This window comes from Cynara cardunculus (assembly GCF_001531365.2).
Source record: "Cynara cardunculus var. scolymus isolate 2C chromosome LG 7, CcrdV1, whole genome shotgun sequence".
Taxonomy (NCBI): domain Eukaryota; kingdom Viridiplantae; phylum Streptophyta; class Magnoliopsida; order Asterales; family Asteraceae; genus Cynara; species Cynara cardunculus.
This window is the reverse complement of record NC_037534.1, coordinates 3,699,153-3,720,064: the sequence shown is the minus strand read 5'-3', so window position 1 is coordinate 3,720,064 and position 20,912 is coordinate 3,699,153. Positions and strand designations below refer to the sequence as shown.

Sequence of the window (20,912 nt, the reverse complement as noted above, 5' to 3'; positions counted from 1 at the left end):
TAATATTTTCTGAATCTTTTTAAATTTCAATTTTAGTTTTAAAAATCTTTTAATTTTATTTTTTATCACAATATATGGTTATTGGGTTGTTCTCGCATTCTCGTAAATCACAGGGTTCTCGCATTCTCGTAAATCACAGGGGTTCTCGTTTGAACCCTTCCCTATATATATATATATATATATATATATATATATTAAATTTAACAGAATCAATTAATCGTTGTGGAAAAAAAACTAGAAATACAAGCCATAAATTAATATAGGTTTTATTAAAAAAAAATGTTATTATCTTCTTTGTATTAAGGGGTTGTTTGGGATTGCTTATTTGAAACAACTTATGTTTTTTTTTACAAAAGCACTTATCAACTTATTATAAGTCATAAAGGTTCAACTTTTTCAAAAAACTTCTTATTACCGGTTTGACACCGGTATAAGTTGTTTATCTAAACAATCAAAAGTGTTTATTACCGGTGCAACACCGGAATAAGTCAATAATTTGTTTTTATAAGCAATTCCAAACACTCCCTAATTAACGTATCATATTATTAAAGATTTGTTTTAATTTTGTTATTAATTAACTTTCTAAACTATCTTATTGGTTATTTTACATGCTTATAAGCATCTCCAATTGAAGGTTCTTATTGAGATATGACATTTTCCTTATTTTTTTATTTTATTGACTTTATAATTAAGTAATATAATAATTATTGATGTTGACTACTATCTTAGACTTTTAAAAGAGTTCTTAATTTGATGAGTTGGAAATAAGTAGACAGCAAAAATGTAAAAAAGAGGTTCTTATTAAGAACATCGATCGGAGATGTGCTCCACAATGGTAGTTCTTATAAGTCACTACACTTTTTGCTGATAAGGACTTTTCTGTAAATTGATAAAAAAAGACATCTTAAAAAATTAATTAGTTTTGCTGAACATGGTTTTTTTTAATCAGCTTTTATCAACTAGTTTGTCAAACATAGCCTATAACTTGATGTAGGGATAGAAAATTAATTATTTTAATCAAGATCACCAATAAAATTGAATTATTATTATTTTATGTGATTTTTTTAAAAACTTATTTGGGATAATAAAAATAGAGAACATTATAATAATATATTTATACCTGAAATCTCTAAAAACATAATTTATCGGAGTTCAATGTATTTATTTTAGATATTTTTAACTTATTATTTTTTATTTTAAAAAAATTATAGAGAAACTGTTGAAGATGCTCTTATAAAACTGTATTTAATTTAATATTATTTTTATATTGAAATTGGTGAAACTTCAATATTGGATTTTAGAGAATTATCTAAATTTGAGTTTTCTCTATATTTTAAAAAACAAAATAGAGATGTTGTTGAATCAAGATCAATAATAAAGAGCTCTTATAAAAATAGAGATTTTATAAATTTATTTATTGTAGCATTCTACTTTCAGTTTTTCTTATTACAATAATGTACTTTCAAAATATTTTTTATTAAGATATCTTACTTTCAAAAATTTATCCGTTATAACATTGAGTAATATTTTAAATTATATTTATTCATTATATCAGGTTTATTTGCTACCTCATCGTCCATGTAGACTGTTCACATATACAATAGTGCTGACATGACATTTCTTATTATAACATTGTACTTTCAAATTTACTTCATTATAACACACCAATTTCTATTACAACATTGTACTTTTAATTTGAATATTTTTTTATCATTTAAACATTATAAATTTAATCAAATATGTTTACTAAAAATTATAATAAATATTATTTGAGATTATAATATCGTTTTTTTTTATTTTGTTCTTTTGACATATTATAGAAGGCAAAAGACATAAAATTTAATATATCTGCAATAATATATCAAATAATACATTAAATTTAATCTTTTTTTTACCATTATGTAAGTTCTTTTGTTAAATTAAAACAACATATTTCTAAATAAAAAACACTCTTTCTTAAAACTCTGCAAACAAATCAAAATAGCTAACAGATACAAACATCACCGATACAACTTAATATTATAATTTCTAGTAAACACATTTGATTAAATTTACAATGTTTAAATGATAAAAATATTAAAATCAAAAGTATAACACTGTAATAGAATTTAATGAGTTATAATAAAGTAAATTTGAAAGTACAATGTTATAATAAGAATTATCATGTCAGCACTATCGTACAAATGGACAGCTTACAAAGAAACTTGATATAATTGAGTAAATTTAATTTAAAATGTTACTCAATATTATAACGGATGAATTTTTGAAAATACAATGTCTTAATAAAAAATATTTTAAAAATACATTATTATAATAAAAAAATTAAAATTAAAAAATTATGATAAATTTTTTTATAAAAATAGGTTGTTATTTTACACGTTTTGTCTAAAATTATATTACAGTAAATAGATATCGTAATATTTATTGAAAATGGTGAAACTGCATTTAATATTTTTATCAAGAGTTGGAAATTTGGGACGGAGGAGGATATTTTTAATCAGACATCGGTGGCCGCCATTCTTAGAAACAACTTTCCGATCAATCCAACACGACTTTATCTTTCTTACTCCAAAATTCTCTCACTCATCTTTGTTGTCAATGGATTCATCGTCACCGTCACCGTCACCATCGCCGGTAAATTGGGAAGCCCTAGATGCTCTGGTCATCGAATTCGCCAAATCCGAGAACTTAATCGAAGATTCGTCTCCTCCTGCTTCGCCTTCGCCTTCTTCATCTTCTTGTTCCTCTTCCTCTTCCTCTTATCACCATCGTCTGCTGATTCTCCAAGTCAGAAGATTATTGCAATTCGGTGACATCGATTCCGCCATTGATCTATTACGTCTCCACGCTCCTTCCGTTCTCGATGATCAACGCCTCCTTTTCCGTCTACAGAAGCAGGTAAACGATTTGTAATTTCGTTTTGGATAACAACAAATTTATTTGGTGACTTGCTAAGAGTTTGCTTATGTTTGATGGAATGAAGAAATTTATCGAGCTTTTGAGGAAAGGAACTGAAAAGGATCGTAATTCTGCGATTAATTGCCTGCGGACGGCACTCGCTCCTACCGCTCTCGACGCCTATCCTGTATGTTTCTATATTTCGTTATTGTTTGCTGCAAAAATCTGATGATCCTGATTGTTGCTGTTGTTCATTTTGCGTCGTGGGACAGTTTCAAGTCAAACTCCGCTTTGTAGTATATTTGTAAGTAGTATATATATTTTAGAGCAGATTAAAACGATTGTAGAGAAGAAAACGAGTTTAAAATGCAAACTAATTGATCTGAGAATCCAAAGAGGAACACTGGATTCCATTCTGTATGCTACCTTAAGAAGAAGCAGCACATCAGATTCTATCCTTATGCCCCGTCAAATTTTCATTTTGCACTACTATAAAACATGGTTAAATATTCTTGAACTGCATGAAGTGGAATGGAGCTTTAGTCATTGGGATGGAATGAATAAATTTGAGCTTGAAACTTCAAAATTCTATGTTAACTGAGGTCTTTGGGGTTGAGAATGAATGGAACTGGAATCCTTGTAAATTTTGTTTTGCAATCCTGGTTCTTGACGGAAACAACCTCTCTACTCTAAGATATGTGTACATCCTACCCCCTGACCCTACTTATATACTGGGCTTGTTTGGTTTGGTTAATGACTAATGAGTGAAACTGGAAGAACCTTTTCTGGAGTGAGGTTCTGCACATGATTCAGCCAAGTCTATGGACGCGTTAAGCTAAGCTGCATTCAGTTTTGGGACCCATGGATCTCTTTTGATAATGGAGACCTGTAAACGCAAGAGAATCATAGCATAAAAAACCTTGGAGCCATATGTAGCCAACAAAAAAAGTGTGTAATTGAATGCACAAACTACTAACGAGCAATATGGTCATCACTAAAGTCTTTGCTGATTGGATCCTACAGCCATATGTTCCTTTAAGAAAGCATAAAACAGAAGTACAGAAGATAGGCAGAATTTGTATTGTAAAAGCAAAATGAACATCAGGAATTTGGGATTATCTTGATTTTATTGACTGGACTGGTCACTCTTTTTTAAAGTATATAATGCTTATGTCACGGCAAGTGCAAATCACACACACATGACACGTCTGACCATTGATGAGGTTGGAATCCTTGACCGCTAGAGCCTAGAAAGGTTGGGTTACTGGACAACGCTGGGCCAAAGGCCCTTTGGTAAACGAACTGGTCACTTGATCATGTATTTTTGTTTATATTTATATGCTCCTCATTTTGGTTGTGACATAACTCTGTTATTGATTCTAAGGAAGCATATGAAGAATTCAAGCATGTATTGCTTGCCTTTATATACGATAAAGATGATCAAACGTCTCCTGTGGTGAATGAGGTAGGAATTCTCTCTCAGTTAGTTACTATAAGCTGTATCTTGTAGAGTGATATGGTGTCCTTGGAATAGCAATTGATGGCAGTGTTCACACTGTTGTAGAGAAAGTTTTGCATCTTTTCTATTCAAGTGAAGTAACCTTGTTATCTTCAACTCTAAAGAAATTGCCTTCTTTAATTATGTATGTATGTGCATTCATCATTATACTATTCTTAAATCATAGTGGATTAGTGGGTGAAAAAATATTTTTGATGATTGCTGCAGTGGTCCGAGAGGAGGCTGTTCGAGCTTGCTGGATTAATGACTTCTGTACTGAGAGCTCACTTACATGCATATGATCCCCTTTTCTCAATGACACTTAGATACCTAATCAGGTCTCATCTTATCTATCTCTTAGGATTCTTATCAGCAATTCTCTATCTTTCTCTCAATCTCTCTCTCTCTCTCTATATATATATATATATATATATATGTGTGTGTGTGTGTCTCTCTCTAGTGGCCATGATTGATGTCCTATCAATCTTGCAGCATACACAAGGGATTTTGCTTTCGCCAAGGGATTTCTTCACCGATATCGGATCTTACTGAGAGGTTGCTGCTTGAGGAGCGTGATCTCCCTGCCGCTCCACAAGAGGGTTTGTTTGAAGCACCTCCATTTGATGAGGTACCGTTTTATTTTTGTTTGTTTGGGTTTTGGCAGACTAATGCTGTGTTCTTGAACCTGGGGAGAAAAGAAAAGAAATGGAAGGAAAAGGGAAGGGAAAGTTTTTTTTCATCTGTGTTCTCGAGAGAAGAAAATGAAGCAAATGAAAAGAAAGAAAATAATTTTCATGTTCTTGAACATGAGAGAAAGGAAAGGAAAGGAAATATGTCATTTTTACAAATATATCTTTAAAATGAAAAGCCGGGCAGTTTTATAATTTTAATAATCTTTTTAAGGGGTTTTAATTTCTTTCCTTCCTTTCCTCCCACATCTGGAGGAAAGTTTTGGGAGGAAATTTATCATTATTTTCCTTCCCTTCCCTTTCCTTTCTCTCTCAATTTTTCTCAAGAACACAAGTTTTTTTACTCCCCCCCCTCATTTCCTTTCCTTCATAATGAAGATTTTGAGAACACAGCATAACCTTACTAACATGATGGGTTAAAGCATGGACTTTGAATGTGTAATGGTCATTATTGTGCAACCTATGAAGCTTGTATTTATTTATCTGTTTGGGTTTATATATCTGAGATCAGGTGGACATACAAGCCCTTGCACATGCTGTTGAGCTTACAAGACAAGGGGCAGTTGATAGCTTGAAATTTGCAAAGGGTGATCTATTTCAAGCATTCCAGGTAATCTTACATTATAATGATACACTTGGCCTTAAATCTGACTATTAAGGACCTGTTACTTAATATTTCTTGCTTAGCGAGAAGATATCCAGATATTCAGCTAGTAAATCATTGTATTAGTATGAAATTTGTGTGATAATCGTTTTAATGCTACCATTTTTTAATCCATATTTACATTAAGTGCTAGGTTAGGGTGGACAGTAGCACTCAAACTTGCAGTCAGTCTTCTTTAGCTATGTACATCATCAATTAGAACTTCTGCCCTTTCTATGAAGTGACATGTTTGAAGCAGTGTATGACCTCTTTTTGCTGATTTTTCTTTATTCCAGAATGCTCATAATTCTATTTTTTTTTTGCTTGATTCATGACTTCAACTGCTACGAGTAATATATATCCTTTACATATGCCAAAAAGTTATACTCTGTGAAGTAGGTGAACTTTCTTCTAATCGAGTTCTGGATACTCAATTGTTTGGTATACGTATGTCATATATATGCCATTAAGCAAGTATTAGGGTAGATAATGCATTTGGGGTATGGATTTTATAGGTTTCTGCAAGCAGTTCGTTTTATGCACGTGTCCTTTTTCAATTTCTCATGCTTCAGCTGATACTTTGTTAGATGACGAAAATTGTTTTGGATTTGGACTTCCTAGATTTGATCTGTAGACTGTAATCACGTCAGACTCCATGGATAATCCCATCCAGTTATTTAGATTAGGTTTTTATAAAAAACACGAACATATATTTTTGGAAGCATTACTTCCTAATATAAAATAAAAGATTGCGAAATCAGGAATTGACTTGATAATATGGACCTCTTCCACTCACGGTTTTGTGAAGGACATAGGTGTTTAGGGAGGTTTCTTTTCTAACGTTATCTATTACAGAATGAAGTGTGCCGAATGAGATTGGACGTCACTATGCTCGATGAACTCATTCATGAGTATTGTGTCTATAGGGGCATCGTCGATGCTGGTCCCTCGAATCCTTCTTGTGAGTAACTGGGATTCACATTATAAACTTTTTGTTCAGTTTTCTTTATTTATTTGTTATCCTATTCTTGACTTTGGATTCGTCATTGCTTCAGCCCGAGGAATGCAGCTAGTACCTGAACCATCGGAGTCAAACCAAACAGAATCAGAATCTACTTTATCTGCAGACTTTTCACTCGAAGTCCGGAGTGGATCCAGTAAGCTTGCTGATACTGACATGGATTCACCTGGAACTGGTGCTGTCAGTGTTCAGAACCCTGATGCTGAGGAGCGATACCCTTGTGGCACAATGAGTAGCTATGATGACTGTAGTACGAGCGGAATTTACCGACATAAAGCTTCTAAAATCATGCAAAGAAATAAGAGTCGAGGAAATACGGAGAGGAACAAACGTAAGAGGTGGAGGGGAAGACACGAAGTACAGGATTCTTTTCCTAATGTACTCAACCGAGGCTGCAAGCAAGAGCTTAAAGCTATTACACTAGTTGATGCTAATATGTCAGAAGAGCAGCAGGTACGACCACAATGCTATGATATGGGGACTCGGTGGTGGATCCAGAAATTCCGACCACTGGGGGCACATCACGCACATTTAATCAACATAATATAAAATTAAATATAAAAAGTATAAAAGATAATTTTTGAGCTCGGATGGGACTTGAGGGAGAGGTCAGGGGAGTAGGCGGTGTCATGGGGAAGGGCAGAGGCACAAGAGTAGGAATTGGAAAAAGGAAATTTTTTATTTTTACAACAATTTTACTGGGGGCACCTCACCCATTAGTTTTATATGTATGTCAGCCACTGATTCTGGTGTTGGAATTTTGCTTGCTTTTGTGCTGCAGGTTTCTGAAATATCATCCGCAGTAGATGCTAGTGGCAATAAAGAGGACAGATATGAGATTATGCTGGCAATAAAGGAGTTGGCAAGCAAAGGAATGGCTGCAGAGGTTGTAGAAGAAATAAATGATATGCACTCAAATTTTTTCACACAAAATCATGTTCTTCTCTTCCAGCTAAAAAGGGTAAGTGATATATTTATTTAGTTAATTCCATCATGACAACGGAAAAGAATTTTTTAAAATATCTCAAGTGGATTTGTACGTTACTGAAATGGGATTATAAGCAACCTGCGTTGCTTGGTTTTTACTGAGGGTGTGTTTGGTAGACGGGACCGGGTGTGACATGAAAGAACAAAAACTTGTCTCATGTTTGGTGCGACATTTAGACTTGGACATGACATGACTTTGTCCCACCAAAATAGGTGGACCAAAAATTAGGGAGATGGGACAGTTGGTAGATTACTAAACTATCCATGTCGATCAAAACCCTAAAACCTTGCACAATTCTTTCACCCGCTTACCTCAGTCTTGCCCGTCCAGTTTCTTTTGCATACTAAACGCACCCTGAAGGACGAAGATAGTAAGGAGAATGGTGTTTCCACATTGTGGATCTATCAATGCCACACTCTGATCCTTGATACTTTCTCTGGCTCCAGATTGAATTTTTGAAGTTGGTGAAATCCGGTGACCATTCTCGTGCATTGAAAGTGGCTTGTTCCCATTTGGGACCTTTAGCGACAAGAGATCCAACTCTCCTCAAGCCGTTAAAGGAGACCTTGTTGGCCTTTCTTACACCTAATGAGACGTTTGTTGGAGAAAGCTTGCCCTTCCATGCTCTGGCGACTTCACTCCAGGTCATTTACTTTCTTATTTTATTAATATGCTTATATTTTGACCATCAGAAGGAGGTGCTTTTGTTATTGCTTTCTCTTCTGCAAATATTGGAACTTGGATGCAACTTGTCCCTATTTCTAAAGCTGGCGAATGCTGCTCAAAATTCAGTATGCTTAATATCAAATATAATTTTTTGGAGAACCGAGTTTATGTTCTTGTCCCTTGCTTTCTTTAAAGGAGTAGTAATCTTTAAATTCTTAATTCTTGAAACCAACTTCTGAAACAGAAGTGGCTTATCTAGGCAACTCTTCCTTAACTGCCGTTGCCTTAAGCAACTAATAGTTAGCCCAGCCATGGGCTTAGGCTAACTCTTAAAAGAGACTTGGTGGAGTGTTTGAAGATCACGACTTTGATGCTGCCTATGCTTACCATTCGAACGGTTTAAAGTTTGTAAACAAACCTAAGCAGATGGAGATCATTTAGACCATTGATCTTAACAATGATCATTTAGAGACCCTTGTACCTTATGTCCGGTGCCAGGATTTTTCAACATCAGACCATTGATCTTAACAAATGTTTAAAGCACTGTTTTCGAGTATCTAAAAGTTGCTATCTAATCCTGTGTTCCCCCTCCCCCTTCCCCCCAAAAGTAACCAAAACAAAAATTGGTTTCTTCTCCACCGTTCTCCTAGTAATGCCATATTAGAACACAAACACGTCTCAACCCTGATCCTTGGCTCTAGATGACCAGTCCTCTTAGAGTAATGGACCAATAGTTGTGGAGAAGTTCATTACGAGCTTCATTTTCACATCATTAACCATTAGTACCCTGTCTGCTGGAAGCCACATGTATAATTATCTTTATAATGCATTTACATGTAATCGAGCCATTGACATGAATCATTTCTTGAAATCAGTTGCCATAAGTTGTTTCAGATCATTATAATGTATTCTATTATATTGTAGATGCACTATTAACTGATGTAAGAAGTTGCTAAATTCATTTTGCTGTCATAAAATTTATCGTTGATTATATTCCTCTTGATGAATAAGTTCTATTGTAGTAATCTTCATCCATACAGTGATGGTTGGTATCTGATCAGTGAAGAGACTGTATGGATAAGTTTCATCGAGTTTCTGACAATTAGGGTGTGCTTGGTATATGGGACTGAACAGTACATGAAATTGTTGTCCGACATTTGGCACAGGGCGCTAGACCGGGATAGGACAAGACCTGAGTGGGTCCCACAATCAGAGGCAGACCCATAATTGTTTTCAAACAGAGGCACAAAATGATTGACATTATACAAAATAAAATAATGTTAATTGTAAAAACTAAGGTTTCATTAAAAAATGATATATAGGGGTTTTTTTGCATGTGTTCTTTTTGTTGCTAATACCAAATTTTTTTTTAAAAAGAGCCAAAGGGATTTGAAATTGCAACCTATAATACCACTGTAATGACAATTGCAGGAGGCAGCAAGTCTGAGTCCGCAACCACTTCTGTTAACTTAAGGGAGAACACATTAATTTAAAGCAGGTGTACCTTTAAGGCCCCTAATTTTTTTTCTATTGCTAGGCTTGAGCGGTAGCCCTTGCACATGGGGCCTTGTATGTGTGTCTGCCCCTGCCACCAATATGGATGGAACAAATACTGAGAGATCGGACAAGTTTGGTAAATTACTAAACTGTCTATGTCAAATCAAAACTCTAAAACCTTCCACAATTCTTTCACCTGCCTACCGCACTCTTGCTAGTCCAGTCCCATCTGCATACCAAACGTACCCTTAAAGTCGATAACATGTACAAGACGATTCACATTTTTTTCTGCTTTTGATTTGTTTTGTCATATGAATGGAAGATTCTCTACTGTCAAAATAGGTTGCAATAGGTAGGAGGCTTGGCATCGAAGAACCCCAGCTAATGAAGATAATGAGAACTACCCTTCACACACATAACGAATGGTTTAAGCTTCAAATGTGTAAAGATCGGTTTGAGGGTCTGCTAAAGATCGATCGTTTGAAAGAAGTCGATTCTTCTCTGCTAGCCGATGCCCTTTCCAAATCGAGTGCTGATGTTTGCAATCACAGTTCTTCTCAAGGCACTGCAACTTCAAGCAGCAGAATGCAGGAAGATGGCAGTCCTGCTCAAGTTTCGTCCACCGGAGATGTTGCATCTGATGAAACCGCAATACTCAAGGTTATGGTGAGTCCTGACCATTTATCACATTTTGCACAATGTTTTCAACTTACATGGGCTGCCCTTGTTAGAAAATTGGGTATAGTGATGAACCGTACCGTATTTCAGCGTGTGGGTATCATGAAATTTACTCGGGGGTAATTCAAATATGCACTCAGGATTTTAAGGCAAAACTGAGAGCAAAAACACACAGATGCCGTTGTTTTTTCTGTATAATAAAATGAGATCGAAAACTCTCTAAATATGTGGTTGTAAGTCGGTTAGTTTGGGGTGGTTAGGTAGTTATTAGTGGACGGGAACTGTTATCAAATAACTACCAATGGATAGTATCAATAAATGGTTACTGCACTGAAGTTCGAAAGGCGACTTGCCTTTTTGAATTCAAATCCGCTTTCTGAAGTGAAGTTAAGAAGGCTACAACCTTTTGAATCCAGGACTTGTCTTTTCAGGGCCGGTTTACCAAAAGCTTACCAGGTAAGTGCTTACCAGCAAGAGTCACTACCTCCCTCGGTTATCTTCTCGGGTAACATTCTCGGCTATCAAAATGGATTGTCGGTAAATGTCTCTTGCCCGGTAAGCGCTAACTGGGTTAGAGTCTTCCCTCTCATTTACCGGGTTAGATTCATGGTTCTTGGTATGCCTTTTACCAAGTAAGATTCTCGGTCATTGCTAAGATCACCTGGTAACGTAAGTGATACTTGGTAAGCGCTTACTCGGTAAGTGTTTGGTAAATGGCCCCTAAAATTAGTTTTTGAATAACCGCGAAGGGGCTATGCCCCTTTGACCCCTGTTTTATGGCGATCTTAGGTCCACCAAAATGTTTAATGAAACTAAAATCAGCATTATTGCCTCATTAATAATTGGAAAATAATGCTCCAACAACTGTTCTACTCTTTGGGGGTCTTGGAGATATACTGGATTTGCTTGATTTAAAAATAAATACTTGGTTAAAATTATTTGATATAATTATTTATGATTTCGGATGCAGGAATTCCTTGCTTTGCCTAGGGCTGATGCTATACATCTGCTAGCGCAATACAACGGAAACGCGGAGACCGTAATTCAACAGATATTTGCGTAGGACTCGTGTAGACATGTACATTATTATCATTATACATTGTTGATCGGAATGTTATATCCGCGTACATTATTATTTCATTCATTTGTGCCATACAACATGTAATATTAGTACACTTGTGGATGTGGTGTTGTAGAAAACATATATACACTTGGTTCATATGGTGTATGAAGCAGCAGGGGCGGACCCATTATGGTGCATATATGGTAGCATGGGTCACCGGTTTTTGAATTCACTCTTAAACTAGAGGAAGCTTCTAGAAGGGAAGCAATTGGATTGTTGTTCCTGGTTCGGAATATTTAGAGCTGTGAAAGGTGTTACCTTATTATTTAGTTGGATGCAATATTATTTTTTTTGAAACTATAATAATAACACAAGTTTCTCTTGGTAGAGTTGGTTTGTACTCTCTTTTCTAAACGTGGGTTTGAATCCCGTTAGTATTTTTGTCTTTTAGTTTTTAGCTCTTATTTTTCAAGTTTATTATGTTTCTGAAAAAAATTGGGATAAAAGATTTGAACACATGGCCTGACGTATAAGCAAATAAGAGATAGAATGATGGTTTAGTAAAAACCATTCATAGTTTTTTATAGTCAAATGGCACAACCATTTGTAATGATAAGGTGTTATGTCTCATCCCATCCTATACGGTCTACGTACTAAATGCACTTAATTGATTATCTCTCACACGGTTTTGCTTGATTTAACCATTCAAAATGTTGATTTCGTGTTTATATTATTACAAATCAAACGAGAACGCAGTCAATTTATGAGAAGACAAGAAGTTTTAAGATTGTATGATACAAAACCACGCAATGATTTCGTGGTTATAGAGCGGAAGACCTTTCCCATGATCTTTAGTCGTGTTGACAAGTCGTTTGTGTCCATTTGAACATGTATCACATATGATCTTAAAACTTTTTGACTTCTCGTAAATTGATTGTCTTCTCATTTGACATGATATTATATGTAGTTTCCAAATTTGGTTAAATGTTTATAGCATTTTAGGTAATTTTAATATTCTATGAATAGACTTGCAATTTGTTCTTTTTAATATGAAGCATTTTCAGCAACCTATATATTAACTGCTAACATTACATATTAGTAGCAAAATATAAAAATTCAGATGTATTTCTGATAAATTCTTCAAAATAAAAAATTAAAATATTTAACAAAAATTACATTCATCTCCAACAATTTCTCCATTTTAGAGATTACAATTTTAATTATATCATTAGAATATTCAATACAATTCATAAAATCTTGTTTTTCTCTTCTAAAACATTTCATTTCAAGTTGATAGAAAGAATAATAAATCATTTTTTTTCCCAAAACAATTATTTTTAGAGAATTATCCAAATTTAAGGGCGTTTCATCACTTTATCTCCTACATTCTCTAATTTTAATACAGTTTTAAGATAATATGTTGGAACATAAATTCCAAAATCTCCATTTAAAAAAAAAAAATCTGTTGGAAATGCTATGAATCATCAATTTCATCTTACAAACCTTTCATTTAGTTGTATAAGAATATCTCTAGTAGATTCTCCAAAATGGAGAAGTAAAAAGTCAAAATCTCCAACAGATTTTCTATTATTAAAATAACTCATAAAATATTATTTTTCTCTCAAACATTTAATTTTAGCAAACGGCCCCTAAAAAGCACCAAACTTGTTACTTCATTCATACGTGTTATAAACTTTGTATCAAGAACACATCTCCTTTTGCACTACATTTGCAGTAACAGTTTATATCAAACTACTTTTGACATGTTCAAAAGACCGTTTCAAACAATTAACCAAATCGATACCTAGGAAAGGGTTGCTCATAGTTGTAACCCATTGGCCGATATAAGACATGATTACGTAGAAGAGGTTCTCCGTTGTAATAATGACCGTGGTAACCAGGAAACCCGAGAGGCGGCAGATTAGAAATTGGGTGATTCGGAATTGATGATGATGATGCTTGTTGTAGGTGATGGTGATGATGATCAGAATATACACAACGGTTCGGGTCTGCACCAAAGGTTGTTTGTGATGTTTTCGATTCCCTTTTTTGAAACCGTACAGCATTCCTCTCATTTACCCGTTTCTGGCCAGATTCGTATTTATCTGTTCGAGTTGATGGTCTTCTATCGGATACCTTTTGACGCTTTCTACCTACCGATAATTTTTTTTTGAAAAGAAAAATATATAAAATAAAAATATAACTAGTTATTGAACTTGACCTTTTCTATTACAAACAAATCATCCTTCTTGAAAAATGCAAACTAACCCACCCAAAACATAGGGCCCTATCACCAAAATGCAGCACTTTATGTATCAATATCTCTATACATAAACCACACTAACCCAATATATCCTACCATGGGTGGGGTCTGAGAGAGGGTAGGGTATAGGCAGACCCACCAATGGCGCATACAATGGCAAGGGCCACCACTTCGTTTATCTTTAGTAGTGTGAAAATTTTTAGGGCCGTGAAAGGTATCATCGTATTATTTTGTTGGTGCAACCATATATTCCTTGGAACTACAGTAATGACACAAGTATGTCTTGGTCGAGTTGGTTTGCACGGTCTTTTCTTCCCTTCTAGGCACGGGTTCAAATCTCATTTGTATCATTTTCTTAGTTTTTAGTTTTTAATTTAAGATTTATTATATTTGAGATGAAGGACTTGAAGACAGGATTTCACAATAAAAAGCAAGAAATAGCCGACAGACCAATATATCCCACCCAGGGGTGGGGTCTGGGGGAGGGTAGGAATTATGCTCTCACCTGCCAAACGAGTAGGGTGGCTTAAGACCTCCTTATGTATCTATACATGTATGTATTAATATATTTGTTTGGAGAGTGTGTAGAGAGATGGGAAAATATCAATCATACCTTCCTCGTTTTCGAAAGCAATCTGTGTCTTCTTCAGTTTTCGTTTATGTCTTGCTGCTTCCCCTCGCTTATGTTTCTCTCCAAGCACTTTCGATCTTGCTGCTTCACTCTTCCAAGGCTAAACCAGCAAACAAAATAAAGGATATAGAGGATGTGAAAAGACCATATAAGACTAAAGCATCACTGTCACCATAATCAGTGACTTACTTGTCTCAATGTCCGAAACCTGTATAGATTGCGACCTTTCACTAACAAAGGCGTAAGCGGAGGGAGTTTTTTGGGCCCTTTGCTCCACAAGACTTCAATCTAGAAAATGAAGAAAAACCAATTAAGTTACAAGACTTCAAGCTCAAATACGCAAATTGTGAATTCCTATTTACACCATTATCATTCCAGGGTACTTCTGTCATTTTCTTAGTGTAACCGTCCTGTTGTTTGTTATAGACGGTTTAGCATTTGTTTGCTTAGCCTTGTTAGCCTCATATATATATAGAACATTCATGAACTATTCATTGATGGGTGATATAAATCATTCATGATGAGTGATATAGATCATTCATGATCCATGATACATCATTCATGATGAGTGATAAAGATCATTCATGATCCATGATACATCATTCATGATAATAACCCGTGAATGTATGGGATAGATGGCTCGCACTCCTTTGTCCCTTAAAACTGGTTTGCAACCGAACCCGCCCTCATATATATACACAAGCAAACGCTAAACTGCCTATAACAAACAATGGCTATGGCTAAACAAACAAATGTTAAACCGCCTATAACAAACAACGGCTACGGTTACACTAAGAAAAAGACAGAAGTGCCCCTGGAACTACAATGGTGTAACATTTCCCACTATCTTTATTTTCCTAACCGTGAATGTATGTTGTTGTTTCGATGCACCATAACTTTCTTTAACTATCTTCCCAGCGACAGTTCTTTTCCCCACTACATCTCCTCGCCTTGATGCTTTATCAAACCTATATGTTATATGTACAATTCTTAATTAAAATCCATTTAAAAGGTAAGAAAACATCAGGCTTCTTACTTATTGTATACTTTTTGTGTGAACAAGACAACATCTCCTTTGCATGCATCGCCTGCATTTGAAGAAATATTTTGCTTCAATGAGCAAATTTCTGAAAGAAAATAAAGAAAAAAGAAAAAAGAACTACCAGTGCAGTTGATCGAAAATGATGATCTGGGATAAAGTGATTCACACCTTCCCTCTTTTAACCTGTAATTTAATGAGATAAAGAAAAGGTTCATGCAATGTTCCCAATACCATGTCTGATAGTTTATAGAAAGAATAGTTTTTGAACGTTTAAGCAATTGCATTGCTTGTTCAATTTATTTGGTCCAGGCGGTAAACTACACATTTAAGCAATTGCATATGCTTCTACATTACTCGAATTGGATCCTAAATTGATGGGTTAGTGTGAGCTTATCCATGCGGTTATGCACTTTTTGAATAGGAATTCATTTTCTGAAAGATCCTGGCTTTCGTGCTTTGGTGGGTCTTCAAGATCCTTTCGATGACCTATACTGTGCTGAAGGGATATCTATATCGAATCCACTAAATTGATCACAAACTAAATCAGGGTACTTGATCTTGTTAAAGACAAATAAAATGGTTGCTACATCATCAACGGTAGAAACAAACAACACTCTGCTCTTTGAAATTTTGGGTAGTTGACTCCATAAACCATATCTCACAAATCTCCCTCTTCCCCTTTCGACAATTTTGACAAGACAATGGGGTTTATGAATCAAATTGGCCAATCGTAAGTCAAGGATGAAAGCCAAGTAAAAGTGAAAAAGGGTATAAAGCAAAAGATAAACAAGGCTGTGGTAGTTGATCTAGTGTTGGCCTGTTATGCAAAGTAACTAAATTGTCCCTTAACAGCATTTCGTTTTCCACATAATCCAAACGTAAAAATTAGTTTTAATCCAGAGTTTTCTAATGTCAACCTTTTCATTGAAGGAACAAATCATCCCAGAGAGAGTACAAATAAAATGGGATTTTAACCACATATGAATTAGGTGATAAAAAATGAGCAGCAACAAACAGTCAACCAAGCTATGGTGTATTCACTTAGAAAGCACAACACTTACAAGAAATAAGTCTCAGTTTTAGAGATTATATTTCTCTAAGAACCAGAAAAGGCCTTTAAGAGCTTATGTATGTTAAGCATCTGTAGTGTGTAAAGAAACCAAGTATCTACATCCTACAATCTCCTCTCTATCACTATTTGTTAAAAGTAACTACAAGTTGTGGCATCATGGAGTATGCAAGTAAATAATAGTCCGATTGAATGATGTATCCTCAGAAAATATGAAAGCTTAAGTCCCAAAAGCATAAGGTCCTCCGCACGATGCTATAGCCTTGACTTGTTGAATCCCTCCATTGTGTACAAATACTTCTTATCAAGTTTTTTATCAGTGAGTGGTATCCCTTGTTTCAAACAAGTAGGAAATTATATATAAAGTTCTTCTGTCAAGACTGACCAATATGGTATGCCCCACTTCGTAAGACTGTGAAATTGAAGCCTCTAGGATGTTTCATAGCCTATGTTACAGGGTCTCATTAACTTTATTATATTTGATCACCAATTTCCAATTTATCTACTGCTAATATACTCCATAGAAAGACAAATAAATTTTATTAATCAAGAGTAAATCATACGATAAGTTTGTAGTATCACATATTTAAAAATGTCAATCTTTTTAGGGACAGAACAAAAAAGTGGCCAATCTGTTCCAGCACATTAGCTGGTAATATGTTACATTACCATATGGGCTCTAGCACTTTCACATTGGACTTGATGTTAAATTTTTCATCAAGGGAAAATATATAGGATGACATTCCAGTATCATACATTTAAAGATGCGACTCATTTTACGAACAAAACAAAGAAGTGGCAATCTCTTTCAGAATATCAGCTAGTAATCACAAGAATTAATAGAATTTGACACGTAGGACCACATATAAGTGCAGGTATTTTATGATTCCAATAGATAACTAACCTCCCATGCTCTTTGATTCGCTGTATGCACTCCTCCTTGGTCCCAGATAACCTCAATCCGTGTTTCCGCAAGTATGCTTTACACTCATCAAGACTTGGTTCCTTTACATCATTACTTCCTGAAAAGCTAAAATGGCATCAACCAACGAGCTTGTGCCCTTGAGAATGTACTTCTAATATATTTCTTCTATTTTTTTTTCCATATTTCTTTCTCCTTTTTGGGCGCATGGTTGTTGGGCAGGATTTAAGCTCAAACCACCAAGCAAAAACAAAGCAAGAGGGAAACAGTGGAAAGGATTTAACAATGGTAACGGTACTCTATAATTATGATTATTGCATTTATAGGAGGAACACTTTTAACTCTGTGATATCTTCACATGAATGTGAGAGGCCAAACCAGCAGATCAGACCTAGGTCTTGTCAGTAACAAAATGCCCATCACCCATAACCTATTTGATGCTTCTCTGGTTGAATCAACTAATACGATTAACATACACCAGTTTGCATATCATCAAAGTGTTCTGTTTTAACAAAATTGTCATATGACTGATGTGTCCAAGTCCATATAGATTACAAGGCATACTCTTCACACTTAGAGCAACTCCAATCGTACACCAAAATAGCGTTTTTGCTGATCTTTAAACTCCAATCGTCCAGCAAAGAGAACTTCATTTTGCTGGAGTGGGAGAGACACAGGAAATATGCCGGCCTCATGTTCAAACGGCATAAATGCTGTGTGCTTGGAGATGAGGCGATTTTTGGTGTCCATGGCCCCACCAATTTGCAGTTCATTTTTTGGTGCTAGGGTGTGGAGTTGCTCTTAGCATTGCTATTATGCAAGTTTGGTAGTAATTCTTCAAAGTTGGGATCAAAATTCTACCAACATCGTGGTTGAATTGAATTATTTCTACATGTAGATTGACCTTATTATAAGTCTCATATGATCAGATACATTACTAACTAATTGCAAAGAATGTCAGTGGACAACATGCAATTAATTCAAGCGTTTAACAATTTAGGTTAAAACAAACTGAGTGCCAGAGACAAAAATCCATCTGTTACAAATAATCCTTGGAAACATTTCAAACAATTTGAATTTTTTTACGTAGTTTCCATATACAATGCTAAAGACAAACAATTTGAATATTGTAAACTTATAGAGCAACCTGTTTAGTGTTTACCACCTTAATCAAAGTGTAACACTTATGATGGAACGGAGGGAATAATTCGCACTATAATTTAACCATCAGCCGATGATATTTTTTGCTATTAGTTAGTAATGTGCTGGAAAAATTCAGCCATGGCGTTTGTAGAATTTTCATCCCGATTTTGAAAAATTACTAATAAACTGAAGCAGCGGTATATATATGTATATATATATATACACACACACACATTTAACCAATAGAGGATCCTAACCTTGATGAAAAGAAACGACTCTATTGGAGATCTCGTCACGATTATCAAAACAATCTTCCTCATCCGACTTAGAATCATTTTCTTCCTCCACGTCATAATCCTGATCATCGGATTCGCTATCATCACCGTCGTCTGTCGGTGAGAAGTCCGATTCAAGTTCTTCTTCATCATCAAAGTTCCCTTCATCATCGTCGTCATCGTCGTCGGAAGAGGAGGAGATATAAATGACGGGAGGTTTCATAACTGGCGTCGACAATCCAATCGAAATGCACAAATTTAGGGGGATTTGGACGAGCTGCTGGTTGTAATGGATGCGCGTGTATGCCACGCATATATATATATATATATATATATAGTTGCGTTATGGGCCTGTTGGACCGTATAACATATTAATGGATTGCCATTTTACTATTTCGGCTTTTGGAAGTCAGAAACGGGTTCAAATGTTCAAGTACGGAGCCGTTTACCAAACACTTATTTGATAAGTGTTTACCTATAAAATTTAACAAAATTATTTACTTATTGGGTAAAATTTTAGTCCACCAAAACGACATTGTATACAAGAATTTACCCTGTAAGCGCTTACCATGGTAAGAGTCATTGCCCTCACTTACTCGGGTAAGACGCAAGGTCCTTATCTCGTTCTTACCGGGTAAGATTTTTTATTCTTACAATATTCATCCAGTGAGATAGCGTGACTTGGTAAGCGCTTACCCGGATAAATGTTTGGTAAACGGCCCCTAAGATGGTTAAATTCATGAAATTATTTTTTTTAAATTTTTTAATATAATATTACATATTTATTTTTTATTACTAAAAGGTTACTCGCGCGATGCCGTAAGATACAACTTCATTTTAACGTTTCGTTTCATTTTTCATCTCAAACTGCAAGTCGCATCGCATATATGGTTTGACCGTTTTCTCAAACTGCAAACCGCAACACATAAACCTTAAACCGCACCAATTGCACCGCATTTTCGGTTTTTACCTATCGCACTTTATGTCTACAATCCAATAATTATAAGTTTATATATACATAAAAAAAATCAACTATAACTTGACCATAGTCTACAAAAAGTACATATTTTTAATACATCTGATTCCGTAATACATATTGCACAATTAAAAATAGTTTAAAAAGTAAAAAAAGAAAATAAATTTTAAATTGGACGTGTCCAACTAATTTACTAATATTGTCAATTGTCATATTGGATCAAACTAAATATTCAAAACACAAAGTCTAAAAATATTACATAAATAATAAATTATATATATATATATATATATATATAATAAAACTAAAAAAATACACAAAATGTTTGGTGCAGTTTGAATCGTGGTTTGATAACTCAAAACCTCAAACCCCAAAATTATAGATAGTTATTGGAGATGTTATATCAATAAGGGGTTGTTTGTTTACCTCTTAATAGTTCCATTAAGAGACGGTCTCTGAATCTTTAAAAGGTGAATCTTGTTTGGTAAAAAAACCTGCCTCTTAATCTTTCTAAAATCCTAGGAATGATTTTGTATCATGAGCCTCCTTTAACCATTCAGCGTTCTAATTTCATTGTAAATAATTCTCAAACAATTATATTTTATTTTGCGCTATATCATGAAAGTCTCTTAATCATTCCGACCACTTAATCATTCTGTATCAAATCATTCAACAACTGCCAAACAGCCCCTGAATAAAGTTACTCTTTAATTATAGATGATTTATAAATTATTATAAGAGCAAATTATGGTTTTTGTTCATGTGATTTGTTAATAATTTTGATTATCGTCCCTGAGGTTTAGAAAATTTAATTATTGTTTCTATGGTTTGCAAGTTACTGTTATTTTTGTCCATGGGTTAATTTATACATTGAAGTATAAGGGACCAAAACAGTAAAATGTTGTAAACCATAGGGATCAGAAAAATAATAAACTGTAAATCATAAGGGC

General features: G+C 34.7%; 2 protein-coding genes across 7 annotated transcripts; one reads left to right on the top strand and one right to left on the bottom strand.

The window, feature by feature from the left end:
• Positions 1–2,539: 2,539 nt before the first annotated feature.
• On the top strand, positions 2,540–11,753 carry LOC112515326. Of its 3 annotated transcripts, none has more exons than XM_025122074.1 (12): positions 2,540–2,898; positions 2,984–3,085; positions 4,283–4,363; positions 4,625–4,734; positions 4,889–5,024; positions 5,597–5,695; positions 6,584–6,689; positions 6,784–7,202; positions 7,531–7,710; positions 8,184–8,381; positions 9,835–9,901; positions 10,243–10,305. In XM_025122074.1, the coding sequence occupies exons 1-11, from the start codon at positions 2,599–2,601 to the stop codon at positions 9,874–9,876; spliced, it is 1,773 nt and encodes a 590-aa protein (XP_024977842.1). In that variant the 5' UTR covers positions 2,540–2,598; the 3' UTR covers positions 9,877–9,901; positions 10,243–10,305. The 3 variants fall into 3 exon arrangements, with proteins under 3 accessions (XP_024977842.1, XP_024977843.1, XP_024977841.1); XM_025122073.1 differs by lacking the exon at positions 9,835–9,901 and adding an exon at positions 11,549–11,753 and having other exon boundaries at positions 2,544–2,898; positions 10,243–10,566; XM_025122075.1 differs by lacking the exon at positions 9,835–9,901 and having other exon boundaries at positions 10,223–10,334.
• A 1,543-nt stretch (positions 11,754–13,296) lies between these two features.
• LOC112515491 (zinc finger CCCH domain-containing protein 62) lies at positions 13,297–19,260 on the bottom strand. Of its 4 annotated transcripts, none has more exons than XM_025122343.1 (8): positions 18,969–19,260; positions 17,551–17,668; positions 15,699–15,760; positions 15,572–15,623; positions 15,398–15,503; positions 14,725–14,823; positions 14,518–14,635; positions 13,297–13,794 (listed from the first exon to the last, which is right to left on the bottom strand). In XM_025122343.1, the coding sequence occupies exons 1-8, from the start codon at positions 19,207–19,209 to the stop codon at positions 13,430–13,432; spliced, it is 1,161 nt and encodes a 386-aa protein (XP_024978111.1). In that variant the 5' UTR covers positions 19,210–19,260; the 3' UTR covers positions 13,297–13,429. The 4 variants fall into 4 exon arrangements, with proteins under 4 accessions (XP_024978111.1, XP_024978114.1, XP_024978113.1 ...); XM_025122346.1 differs by having other exon boundaries at positions 13,297–13,650; XM_025122347.1 differs by lacking the exon at positions 13,297–13,794 and adding an exon at positions 13,981–14,409.
• Positions 19,261–20,912: the final 1,652 nt, after the last annotated feature.